The sequence below is a fragment of the Mastomys coucha genome, unplaced genomic scaffold (genome assembly GCF_008632895.1).
Source record: "Mastomys coucha isolate ucsf_1 unplaced genomic scaffold, UCSF_Mcou_1 pScaffold12, whole genome shotgun sequence".
In the NCBI taxonomy this organism is placed as follows: Eukaryota; Metazoa; Chordata; class Mammalia; order Rodentia; family Muridae; genus Mastomys; species Mastomys coucha.
This window is the reverse complement of record NW_022196894.1, coordinates 95694038-95708017: the sequence shown is the minus strand read 5'-3', so window position 1 is coordinate 95708017 and position 13980 is coordinate 95694038. Positions and strand designations below refer to the sequence as shown.

The 13980-nt window shown below is 46.6% G+C and overlaps 1 protein-coding gene across 1 annotated transcript in view; it reads right to left on the bottom strand.

Annotated features, from left to right (window-relative positions):
- The window catches only part of Bace2 (beta-secretase 2), an 86334-nt gene that overhangs the window by 36419 nt on the left and 35935 nt on the right, over positions 1-13980 (bottom strand). The window contains exon 2 of the mRNA XM_031364535.1: positions 3418-3506. Coding sequence (XP_031220395.1) covers positions 3418-3506 — 89 coding nt within the window. The remainder of the gene's footprint in view (positions 1-3417; positions 3507-13980) is intronic.

Genomic DNA, 13980 nt, shown 5'->3' with positions numbered 1-13980 from the left:
CAGAGCTGAATGAATGGAGCCTTGGGCCTGACCTGGTTGTTCAAGCTCTCAGGCTCTGAAGAAGCCGGCCCCTGATGGACAGGTCAACCACAGTCTTGAAAAGTTACCTGAGCAACCAAGAGAAAGACCTGTTCCTACTGTATGGAAAGGTATGTGTGTGTCCCCTCCCCTTCTTAAAGGCATCACCAGGTGGTTCTTTGGTTCCCTAGTCTCATATCATCATGCAGAAAGTGAATTGATTGGTTCATTGCTTCAACACCTCTGTGGGTTTAAACCCAGATGGAGTGCAGAAGTAAGACAACATTAATAGACAAGCATGCATAAGCTCTTGCATGACAAAGGGTTAAGTGAGGTACATATTGGACCTTTCACCTATCCAGTTGTCTGGAGGCCATTTTATTGTCTGAAAAGAAAATGTATTTGAAAAACACGCAGCCTTTTCCCTTTTGCTTCATAGTTATACACTGTGGCATTCAACAGCTGCAAAGAGGGCTCATGCCGGTGACGAGCCACACAGATGACTCATAGTGGCCCATTCTTCGTCTTCTATAAATCAAAAAGATCTTTTCAGAGAACCCTGAGCCCAATCTCCAATTACCGCACAATGCTTCAGGAAGTACAAAACCTGAACATAGGAAGGCTGGGGGTTTATATCAGAGGCTGCCAAGCCCAGTCAGGAGCCTTATTATAACAAAGAAATCTGAGGGCCAACTCGATACTCAAACATCACAGGGCAGGGCCCACATCTCCACAAAGGCACCTTTGTCAGGGATCCAGAAGCAAAGACACTGTTCTCTGGCTTCCATCAGATTCAGAGGTTGAAAAACCTCACAATGGCCAACATCAGCAAAAGTACTAGACAAATAATAATTTATATGGAGAGCACATATTCTTTAGAATAATTATGTCTCTGCTGACTCTAAGCATGAACATGTTCCCTCTCCCAGGCCTCCCAGGCCTAGCCCGGAGAAGGCAGTAATGGCAAAGACAGAGCATATAGGGAAGCCTTGCTTTTTCTAGACCTGGGTGTGTTCTGCTGTTTCTCTTTTTATTTACTTAAAAGCTGGAGAAATAGATCTAAGGTGGCAAAGCTGGGTGGGGGGGCTGTCTATGCCCTTTTGTGGGCCTAACAGGAAGGAAGGATGACCCGTCACAGCAGGAGTGGAAAGCCCAGGAGTTCATATTGACTCAGATGAAGGCAGGTCTGAGAAGCCCTGTTTACTGCACAGGATAAAGGGGAATTTCTGCCCACCTCCCACACACCTGGCTAGAGGCACAAAGTTCACCTGAGGGAGGAAAGCAAAACAGCACATCCTGCTGGAGCCTGAGTGAGAATCAAGGCTCACTGGGGAAACACACACAGCTGGGGGTTGGTGAGAAAGCTGCCGAGGCTGTCCACAGCTGACCAATTAACACAGAGTGATAGAGTACCCAGCATCAGCAATGGTGACTTTCACTTACCCTAGCATGTTTCAACAACTGCATGCATGGCCTTGTTAAAGGATCCCTGGGTGCACTTTGACCCTGATGGAGCTGTAAAATGAAGCTGCCAAGGGGCAGCAGGTGGTTGTCTTGTGGTAGGGACCTTGCCTTTGCAGTGTACTGTAAGCACCTGTGTCTACATCACCCTAATTTACGCCAGCTCCACATTTACTGCTCCCTTCTTCTGGATCTTATGCCAACAGGTCTGTGATAGAGTCTGGAACTCCACAGTGCTAGGGGGATGGGGGTGGGCTGTGCATCTGCTCCAGATCTGTGAGCTGGGACTTCGTGGTCTACAAGGCAATGGGTCTTGGAAGGGAGGGTGCTGCCCTTGTTTTGGGCCACTGATAGGCCAGGGTCAGGAATGGTGTAATCCTAGAAGAGGCAGGGCATCCCTTAAAACCCAGAACCATCTGCCTGCCACAGGGCTTCTTCAAGTTCCATGGCATGAGTGTGGGTGGGAAGCTATTTGTTTATCTGAGCCTGGGGAGCTCCTGGCAGACTTAGCATACATTGGAGCATTAACTAATATGTAAATGAAGGCACATGATGTTCATGAGGATTGTTCTTCACTTTGGAAAATCCCATCAACCACCCAAAGTAACCTGGTAACCAGTCTAGGCAATCAACCACCCAACCAGGTAACCAGTCTAAGCCGGTTGCCAAAATGACCTCTGAAGGGTCTGTGTCCCATTGAGCTCATATCTACACACCAGTGTGCAGCATCCAGCATCCTCCTACATGTCTTTCATTGGCATGCTTATATGATGTACTGAGTACCTTACTCATCCCACCTCATTCCCGACCCTCATCCAGGCTAGTGTAAATTTTCCCCAATACTTGTGACCAGAAGTATTTCAGATTCAGGTTTTCTGGAGTGTTTGCTTATACATACCGAGATACCTGGGAAAGGGCACCCACGCCTAGATGAAAACTTCATTTGTGTCACACACATCTTACACAAGTGGCCTTATTGGTATATTTGTGTTGCGACTGACTTGAGGTCCGTAGTAGAACTTGACATTTGCAGGATCATGTGGTTGCTCAAAGTGTTGCTTGGTTTTTGGATCTGATACCTGACACCTGCATTACCTCAAACTCATAAGAATTATGTTTGGGGTATTTACATGGCCTTTGACCTCACTACAAGGCATTTGTACAAGGCTAAGGTCTGGTAACTGGGATTGAGGAAGATTCCTTGTTCCCTTACTTCCCAGGCTACAGGGTTAAACAGGAATGCTCTGGAGCAACGCTGTCCTACAGTCCAGAGGCTGCGAGGGGAGAGGCATGGGGGATGTATAGATACAGAGGCCAGGGTGAACCACCCGTGTGACCCAGGACAAGACAGGAAAAGCACTAAAACCCAACCTGCCGACACATGGGCACACACACAGGAACTCCATCCACTCCACACCCGTGTCATACGGAAGCACTGTGTTCCTCGAGGGAGGAGCCAACATCAATGTACTGAGATGCTATGAGGTGCCACCTGGTACAGGGAGTACCTGTCCTCTCTTCAGCTGTGCAAATAAGAGACTCTGGTATTCCTGGCACCTGAGTGGAGCCTGATATGCAGTGGGTGGGCCACACGTAGGTGGGCTTCCTCTCCAACGACTTTCCACACTGCCAAGTGCAGCTTCTGTGTAAACAAGGAATGTGTTACACTTGAAATCTCATAAGGTGATTTCCCCAAGGCTATTAGCAGAACCTGATACAAATTCTCCAGAAGAAGATGTTCATGTGTTGTGTGCATTCGTACACACACACACACACACACACACACACATTCAGATACACAAACATGCGCATGTGAATACAGCTCCTTCGAAATGAGACAGATGGCCTTCGGGTTGTTTTGTTCCACTACATTCTCAAAGATGCCAATCCGGGCCTCACCACTAGGCCAGCCCCTGCAGCTGTGTGTAAGCCACTCACCTCTCTGAGTCAAAGTAGGTGTCTATGTAGGAGTGTGGGGCACCTGCCACAGCGAAGTTACTGCTTCCAGTGTCCACAAGAATCTGTACCTTTTGTTTTTTAAGGAGAAAAAAAAAATTGGAAAGCTTCAAATTATTTGCAGAAGGATGAAGCACAACAATTTATTAATCAGTAAAAACCAATTTCCATACTGATTTAGGGAGAAATGTTAGAAAATGGCACATAAAGTCATATGGAAGACCTGACACAGTCCTGGAAGATGCTGCGACCAGAGCCTCAGACTTCCAGATTTGCGTCAGGTACCTCAGGAGCCTGTCAGGAGACAGGTTTGTTAAACAGGGGGCATTTCGAGTCACTAATACTTGATAACATGGCCAGTTCTTTAGTCATTTCTGGAATTTTACACAGGTTCATCCCTGGCCAGAAACTTCTTGCTTTTCCAAATATTTCTTGGAGTATCCAATCCACTGCAGTGTCCTGTCCCCAGAAACCTCCTTGTTATTGGTTTTTACTTCACCCTGCTGAGTCTCTGAAGATACTCATCATAAGCACATCCTTATTAAGAATATGTTTTCGGGGCTGGAGAGATGGCTCAGTAGTTAAGAGCATCGACTGCTCTTCCAAAGGTTCTGAGTTCAAATCCCAGCAACCACATGGTGGCTCACAACCATCTGTAACGAGATCTGACGCCCCCTTCTGGAGTGTCTGAAGACAGCTACAGTGTACTTACATATACTAAATAAATAGATCTTTAAAAAAAAAAAAAGAATGTATTTTCCTTTCATGTGTATTTTGCCTCAATGTATTAAATGCACCACATATGTGCTGGTGCCTGTGGAGTTCAGAAGAGGGTGTCAGAACCCATGGAACTAGAATTACAGATGCTTGTGGGCTGCCATGTGGATGCTGGGAACTGAACCTCTGTAAGAACAGTCACTGCTCGTAGCCACTGAACTTGGAGTCCAGCAAACAAGTGTCTCTTTTTTAGCTTTATTAAAATTAGCTCTTATTTAGCTAACGTTGGTATAATGAAAAGACAGTGGTGGTAAATGTCTGCAATCTCAACAGTACAGAGGCCAGAGAAGGAGGATGCTGAGTCGGAGGCTAGCCTAGACTGGCTACACAGTGAGACCCCATCTCTAACAAACAAAAGCTCAAATTGCCAGAAGTCTGATGGTGAGTTTGGGCAGGTTCTATGCCCAAGCCAAGGCATCCCTAAAACCCTGATTATCCTTAAATGTCCTTTTCGCCCCTCTTTCCTGGGAGAGACCAGTTTCTGTCTTCTATTAGAACAGGTGAGTTTCCTCTGTTCTTGAACATTCTGGAACCATGTGGTTTTCTTCTATTTTGGCCCAGCCGCATTGAAATTCTTAAATGCTGTGGAATATCTGCTCTTTTCTTTCTACCACCAGGCTGTAACCCATTGCTTGTCTCTGCCTCTCTTGAGGGAATCCGTGGTGCCTTATGATAGACAAGGCTGCCTGGACATTTCTGTCTTTTTGTGGATGTATTTCTATTTCTCTTGGGAATGAAACCTGCTGGGTCAGAGGGTAGATGCCTTTTAAATAAAAAGAAATGGAGAAGTTATCAAGCCTAGATGTCCAAGTTGTACCCCTATGGCAATGTGTGATGGTCCACTAAGATCATTTGCTCCATGCCCTCTCTGAAAGCTGTTGGCCCCATTTTCTTTTCAGCCATTCTAGTGGGTGTTGAAGTCTGTCTAATTTCCAGTTCCTGGTGGTGGTGGCTGATGGCACTAAGCTGATGCCCTCTATGTTAATTGTTTGACTCATCCCTCCAGTAAACAATAGCTTCCCGGGGGTGGGGGGTGGGGGGTGGAGTGTGCTTATCCACCTAGCCTCCAACCTCAGTCCAAACAGGGACTGTTTAGTAAATAAACACCGACTCTAGAATCAAGCACAGAATAAGCAGTTAAAGTCTTCAGGTCTGAACATCCAGTTACACAAGCTACAGACAATGCTATTAGGAAGGCAAGTTTTTAACCCAAGACCTCTCATCGACCGTTAGAGCACCCTCAGCTTTGGCCAGGCCCGCAACTTTCTATCTCTAACTTGGTCCCGTTTCCCTTCCTCCTCCTGACTCCAGGATACCAACCCCTGCGAGGTTTTCCGCTTTCCGGAGACCCTGCCTCTCTGTCTGGCACTCTTCCAAGTCTGCAGAAGTTTCCACTGTGGCTTCTCTCAGGCCATCAGGGACCCTGTGTGCTAAGGATCCCCAGGCTTACCTACCCCGAGGCGTGGGCTTTGCTTATCCAACATCTCTACCTGGATCTCTCCCCGCCACAGGTGGTAGGTCTAAACTCCTGTCTCCGTGAGTGGAACAAATGTTTAGAAATCGGCCAGAGGTGATCGCATTAAGATGAAATCATTAGGTCCTAATGCAGCCTTCCATAAAGACAGGGAACACAGAGGATGTCATGTGACAGGAGAGGTAGCGCCCAGGAAATAAATATATGTAGCCAGAAAGGAATCTGCCAGACCCACAGGATTTCGCCATCTGAGTTAACATAGTTCTGTAGCATTTGCTCAGGGTAAATCTTCAGGGAGCTTCCCCTCCATCCCCACAATGCCACATGGGTGGTACAAGGGGACCACTATGGCCCATGTCATTGTCACTTCTTCCTAAGTGGTCTTCCCATCTTCTCCCTCACTCTGCTCACTGCTTGGGACCACCGACGGCCTGTTAAGTCAGAGCCTGCCAAGTCTTTCAGTCTGAGCCAGAGTCTGTGCAAATGCTAAGCTTGTCTCCAGTAGACTTCACCTCATGTCACACCAGCCCTGCTGATCACCGGGTTGACCTTTCTAAAAGCTGCTGTGGTCATGGTGTCTCTTCACAGCAATAGAGCAATAGACCACCAGGTTGACCGATGAACCCGGGACCCTGTGTAGGTATGTGACACATCACACGGCTTCTTCACAGTAAGTGTCTAACACAATGTAAATTTTATGAAAACAGGTATATTATCTATGGAATAATGACAAGAAGTCTGTGTGTGGTCAACCCAAACCCAAACAAAATCTGTGTGTGTACATGAATACATGGATGTACACACACACACACACACACACACACACACACACACACACACACGTGAACAGAGGTTGATATCTGGTATCTTCGCATTGTTTTCTCCTTTAGTTTTCAAGACAGGGTCTCTCACTGAACTGGGGTACTCTGATTCAGCTAGGCTGGCTGAGTTATCAGTTCCAGGGATTTGCCTGTCTCCACTACCCACCTTCCAAGTGCTCGAGTTATAAATGTGCACTACTGTGCCCAGATTTTTATGTGGGAGTGATGGATCCAAACTTAGGTCCTCATGCCTACATAGGACTTCACCAACCTAGCCATCTCCCTAGTCCCACATTAAAAAAATAGGTGTGTGTGTGTGTGTGTGTGTGTGTGTGTGTGTGTGCCCACAGAAGCCTGAAGAGTGTATTGGATCCCCTGGAGCTGGAGTTACAGGTTGTTGTAAGCTACCTGACAAGGGTGCTGGGAACTGAGTTTGGCTCCTCTAGATGAGTGGCAACACACTAAACTGTAAGCCACCTCTCTAGCCATATATATCTTGCATACACACACACACACACACACACACACACACACAAATATATACACATACATGTACTTATACATATGTGTGTATATCCTGTATATATACACACACACACATATACACATACATGTATTTATACATATGTGTGTATCCTGTACACACACACACACACACACATATATATGGGAATATATATGTATATATACATGTGTATGAGTGTGTGTGTATGTATGTGTGTATATATACACACATGCACTTTGTGGTGGTTTGAATAGGAATGCCCCCATCAGCTCATAGATTTGAATGGTTAGTCATTAGGAAGTGGTATTACGTGACATGAGTTAGGAGGTGTGACCTTGATGAGGCAAATGTGTCACTGGGGGATAAGCTTTGAGGTTTCAAATGCTCAAGCCAGGCCTACCTAGTTTCCCATCCCCCCTTTCTCTCTGCCTGCAGATCATGTCACAGCATTCTCAGCTACTCCTTAGCACCATGTCTGCCCGTGTGCCACCATGCTTCCCTGCATGATGACAATGGACTAAACCTCGGAACTGTAAGCCAGCCCTAATTAAATGCTTTCCTTCCTAAGAGCTGCTATGGTCACGGTGCCTCTTCACAGCGACACGGCTACAGAACACTGACTAAGACACACTTCCCTGTGAGTGTTGTTTCTCCCCTCCCATCATGTGGGTACCAGGGGTTAATCTCAGGTTGTCTTGCTTGGCAACAGGAACTCTTGCCACTGTGGAACCATCTCATTGGCTCAGGGGTTTGCTCTAGAGAACTGTACTTCCCCCCATGGCTGAGGCATCCTACAAGGAAGTCAGTTCATCAGCTCCTGCCAGCCTCTGGTCCAAACTCTTCATCTGGCTCACAAATGACCGGCTTCTGGGCTGTATCCTAAGGTCCTCACAGGGGAGCTCGGCCACATTCCCAGATGCCTACTGAGGTCTTCACACTGGAATGATGTCTTGCTTCGGTTTTACAGACTTAGATGATGTTTGTGGACTCCTCACATTATGAATATTTTCCGGTGTCTTTCAACATCCAGTACCTGATGAAAAACCCAAGGCCTCTCTTACTTTTCCTCACTACACAGTGCTTTTCTTTTTCCCTTGAATACCTGAAAAATTCTTTCCTTAGCCACAAAGCTCCAGATGTGTATCGAGCATCTTCATACAGACAGGCCTGGTTCAATTCCCCTGAGCCATTGGGCTTAATGGTCCACTGGCAGCCATAACAAATTCCCAGAAACTGGGTGGCATGACATAGCACATGCTCATTTTTACAGTACTGGGAGCTGGACATCCAAAGTGTGATGGAGTTCCCAGTTTGGGAAGCATCTTTCCTGCCTCTTTGGCTGCTTCTCCATAGTCCTAATCCCCAATCCTCACGCTGTTAGGACAATGTTTTCCCACTTGCTCTGCTGCGACAGTTGCCTACATTCACTCTAGACATCTGTCACTCCATCACGCTGTTCATCTTCAAGGTGACTGTTTCTGAGTCTACTCGCTAACTGCAGAACTGGCTTCTGTGATCTATTCTTTGCTAGCTTACTGGGAACACAGGAACAGAATGCAGTATATAGCAGAAGGGGAAATCTTACACACACACACATACCACTCACACATACAGGTATACAGATGGACTCTCTGAAGAGGAGAGTCTTGGGAATGCAGAATCTGTTTTGTCCCTTGAAGGTTGGGGGTGGGGTGGGGGAATGTTACAGGTCTTTGAGGGATTCCCTTCCCCTAACTTGTCAGTTTGAACAAAGACAGGGATGGTGGTAGGCTCACAGTTTTGAGGTAAGCATGCATCAGTCTGGCTTTGAGGGGCGCTACTGGTAAGAGGAAAAACCCTCCAGATCTTTAGGCCTTTGTTTGCAGTCAAAAGTATGAGGAAGAAGACACAAGTTTGCCACTTTTATTATCTATTTGTAGATCCTCCCACTCCCCAACCCCTCTCTCTGGCTGCCTGTCAGGAACATGTCTTAAGTCCCTCACTCTGGGACCAGCAGATACCCATCAGTTCTGCCCCCAGCTAACATGTGTAACCAACAGACCAGAGTGCTTCTGGTTCCTGGTTGTGAAATCATGTTTGGAGTTGTCTAGGTAGAGAGTAAAGAACAGAGGACTGAGAGGAGGTAACAAAGCCCTGGGCACTTGGGATTGTCTAACTGAGGCAGTCAGGGAATGTCAGACCTCTGAAAGAGGGGAGGCTGTTATGCCAGAAACAAGCCACCTAAAAACAATAACTAGGGGCAGAGCAGTGAAAAATACTGTTTGCTGATTATTAAAAGTTATAGACAATAAAAGCCACGGATTCCTGAACGGAATGTCTCCTATGAGAACAGTTGTCTCCTATGGCCATTGCTAGGTTACTGCACAAATGTCTCACTGGGGGATCACTGGCAACCATGGACCCAACCGCAGTCAGGAAGCATGAGAAATGCCAGCCTGCCCTAGAGTCCTGTTCTTTCTGTGTGCTGCCAGGCAGCCTGGCATTTCACACTAAGCCTGACCTCTCCTGCATGTCTAGGCGCAGGCAAGATTATTGTCTTCTGCACAATGGCCCTAGTGATGGGGCCTTTCTGAGTTGCTATTCCACCCTTCTCCGGGGTCTGGAATTCTTCCTAGCCTCCGCAGGCTCCCATGAACACGGCTCTTTCATCCCCACATCCTTATGTCTGCCCTCCTGCTCTCTTCCCTCCCTTGGTAGAAGCAAGAGAACACAAGTAGGGAGGAAATCAACCCAAACAAAAACTGTTGTGTGATCCCAACCCTTTCTTACTGCTGCCCAGGCCTACTGGGCTACCATGTTTTCTCAGCTGGAGTCCACTCATTTCAGAGGAAGAGGTCCACGAGTCACCTCCCCCTCAGGAATCAACAAGGTGCTTATTCCTAGCATATGCTGTAGGAGAAGAGAGATGGCTGTAGGAGAAGAGAGTAAAGGAATATTACATTTTGAATATAAAATGATCCCCCTGCCACACAGCTCATGTGTCTAAAACTTGGCCCCCAGCTGGTGGCACTATCTTGGGAAGGTAATTCCCTCACTGGGTGACCTAGGCCCGTGGAGGCCTTGAGAGCTTATAGCACAGCCTAATTTCTGGCTTGAGCTTCTTGCTTTCCACCCTCATGTGACTAGTTGCCACATGTTCCTACCAACATGGACCAAGGTGCTTCAGGCACCAGACCTCCCTGCACAAATATGGTCTCTGGCAGACACACATACCGGAAAAGCTGACCGATACCTAAGAGCTCCAAACTCATGTGCACTTGGAGCCCTCTGCTCATTTGGCCTCCAGAGAGCACCAATCCCCACGATGCTTCAGAAATATTCCACTGTAGCCCTGCCTGTCTGTTACAGGTATCCCTTTTCCTAAACCTTTCATGGTAAGAACTTCATTCCCAAAGGTGTGGTCTATTCTATACATGGAAGCCTAATTTTTGCAGGTGACAGACCCAGTATAGGCCCACATAAGAGCCAGGGAAGCAAGCAGGAGATTGACTCAAACTTCATCGTACACTCCATTAGGGCATAAAGGTTCGGGACTCTGGCCTCATTTCATGGACTGAGATTTAGCCCTTGGTGTCTTGGCATTTAGGAGCAGGGCCTTCAGCAGGTGAGGGAGTGGTTAGCCGGGGACAGTTAGGCAGGTGGATAAGTAGCTGGGCTTGTAAGTGGTGTCCATAAGAGGGGGCCTCACACATGGGATTAGTGCTGTTATAAAGCACTCAGAGTACCTCTCCTTCTATTGTCTCAGGTGATGCTTCTACAACCAAGAACCAGACACCAGAGAAATGGCTGAATGCCGCTAAGAAGCACCCAGGCTGGGTATTGTGTTATGGCAACCTCCAATGAGAACTAATGTCCCTTAATCAGGAGACCAGAATGGGAAGAATAAGAACAGTTATGAGCACCATGTGAGGAGCCACAGGCTTGCCTCCTGCTGCAAACCAGAGTGTGTCTTCCTGCCTGCACCCCTCCTAATCTTCAGTGATGCATTGGGCAATAATCCCGCAGAGAGCCATTTGCTAATTGCTGCAATAAGGTAAAATGTGGCAGTAAAGGGAAAAACTGGGTGATTCATCCAATTAGTGATGAGCCTGAGATTTCTCAGATACCACTGTCTCTTTCCCAGCAGGTTAATAGATACGAAAAGCAGCAGATAATTTAAATAATGGCTCATTTAACACAACGGTTCCTAATTGTATTACTAGCCCATCTGCCGGTGTCTGCCAGCCAGCCCAGGCAACAGTACCCACCATGGCCTTCCTGCCCCACTAAAGGGCTGTTTGCCTACACTCATTTATCAGGGGGATTGCAGGAGCTGATTTCCTTAATCAGGTTCTTCCAAGGCTCCCATCCTGGAAATGAATCTCCTAGACTTAAACACATATTAATAAAGCAAAAAAAAAAAAACCTGCCACATGCCATTTTGCTACAACCCCAAATAATAATAATAATAATAATAATAATAATAATAATAATAATAATTTTAACCAAGAAGGGAAAACAGACAATTTTCTAAGAGTGTCACATACCATAAACAGATGTTGCTGAACCCTGCTGAGGCAGGTTGGTTACACAATTTGTTCTGGCTATGTCACATATGATTGGTTGTGCAAGTGATTCTCTCTTGGAGCACTGGGTACCTACTAGAAAGACTCATGTTGAAGGGCACACAGGTCCCCAGCTGCTACTAACTGCCATGTAAGTTGCTCAGCTGCAGCATTTGTATCTGGGTCCTGCTTTCCTGAGGAATGTCTGGCATCAGCAGATGATGGCTGGCTAAAACCTCTGGAGCAGAGAACAGTACTCATGGTGCAGAAGGCACTCGCCCTCAGAACCTAAGAAGTCACATCAATCTTGAGCTCCAAACCCCAGTTCTGGACATGGAGCTACTGCTAGCCTTAAAGAGGTGAAGAAATCCACACACCTTCTTGCTGGTGGTCAGGAAGCTATGAGAGTGGGGAAACTTTGGGAACAACACATCCTGGTTATGCAGAGTACAAAAGACAAACTTCTAGGAGAGACAGTCTATACCAACCCCTTAGCGGATGCCCGGGAAATGAGTCTGCTTTGCAGAATCCACTGACTAACAGACTCATGTTCATTTTCCAGCTCTGGACTCAGGGTGTATTCTGAAAGTTTACTCTAAAAGGAATCATTTCAGGGCTATTAGTCCTGGAATTGAAACCCAGCTTAGCCTTCTACTGGCTGTGTAATCTTCGTGGTCTACACACACTCTTTAAACCTAGGTCCTTAAGGATCACATGAGTGTCTACAGAAGTGCCTTGCTGAACTTTCACATCTTGAAGACACTAAATGATTGTGTGAGGAATTCTTACAGAACTGACTTTACTACCAAAAATGACTGTTATCAGGGTATCTGTATAAGTCAGGGTTCTCTAAGTCACAGAACTTATGGTAGTCTCTATGTAGTAAAGGAATTTATTGATGACTTACAGTCTGTAGTCCAACTCCCAACAATGGTTGGCAGCAGCTGTGAATGGAAGTCTAAGGATCTAGCAGTTGTTCTGTCCCACAAGGCAAGCAGGTGAAGCAGAGAGAGCCTTCCTTCTTCCAATGTCCTTATGTATGTTTCCAGAAAAAGGTGTGGCCTAGATTAAAGGTGTTGCCACCACACCTTTAATCCCAGGTAACCTTGAACTCATAGATCTTCCTGTCTTAACTTCTGGGATTCATAGCCACTATGCCTCAAGATCTCCATGCCAAGATTCAGGTTGGAAACTTGTATCTCTCAGCCTCCAGATTAGGGCCACAGGTGAGCCTTCTAATTCTGGATTGTAGTTCATTTCAGATATAGTCAAGTTGACAACTAGGAATAGCCACTACAGTGTCTACCACACCTCCTCCTCCCTGCATTGAGGCTGAGACAAGAAGTCCTCAGCTGCCTGTGACTAGTGGACTCAGCCATTTTCCCGGGAGACTCAGTCTGGTCCTGTGGCAGGCGGTAGTAGGATGGGTGCTTAGAGCCTCCAGGACTGACCTGTGTTGGGGGAGCATTTGTCCATGGCTGGACCACAACTGAGTTCCTTCTAGAACATCTATCAAATGACTAGGAATACTGTGGTCACAATGCCTGCTCTTCCTTCTCCACGCTGGCCAAAGCCCCCATCACCCAAATTCCCTGCTAATCTAGCTCTTCCCTCTCTCAGCCAACACCTCGATTGAGCCCGTGTGTCTCCTCTATCGTAATTCCAGCATTTCTGTGAGAGTATCTCTTGTCCCCTTCCTTCTCTCCACCCAACATCAAGTGTTATCTTACCATCCTGAGCCCTGGACCCAGCAAGTATTCCATAGTAATTATTGAAAAATAGGAGGATGGATGGATGAAGGGAAGGAGATTGATGGATGAGTGAATGGGGATGGAACCCACTCCTTTAATGGTAGGTGGCTTAGGGGGGTTATGTAGGGTAGGGTGGTATGGTCATGTCTCCTTCCTAACCTACCCACTGTATTCCTTATGGTCCCAGCCTTCAGCACACACACCAGGTTGGTTCTTCTTGGGAAAATGAGGAGTCATGAATGGCTATGGAATTTCTTCTGAGTGATAAAACTGTTCTAAAGCTGAGTTAGTGACTATACAGTTGTACATACTAAATACCACTGGAGCATACATTTAAATGGATGCGTTAGATAATATGTAAAACTCATCTCAAATTGGTTTTAAAAATATAAAAACAAATTAAAGAACACAAAGTTATAAATACTTACCTCTAGCGGCTTGTATGTGAATGCTAATTGTTTTCCCCCAACACTGCTTACATGAGAGAGTCTGCCTGTAGCTTCTGGGACCCTGTCCCTACCTGGTTCAGATTGGTAAATATAGGTGCCAACAGCCAATAGCTGGGGAGAACAGACAGAGGCAGGATTTTAGGATTTCCCAGGCTTGGGACCAGGAGAAAGGAGAAGAGAGGAGAGGAGAGGAGAGGAGAAGAGAGGAGGGGAGAGGAGGGGAG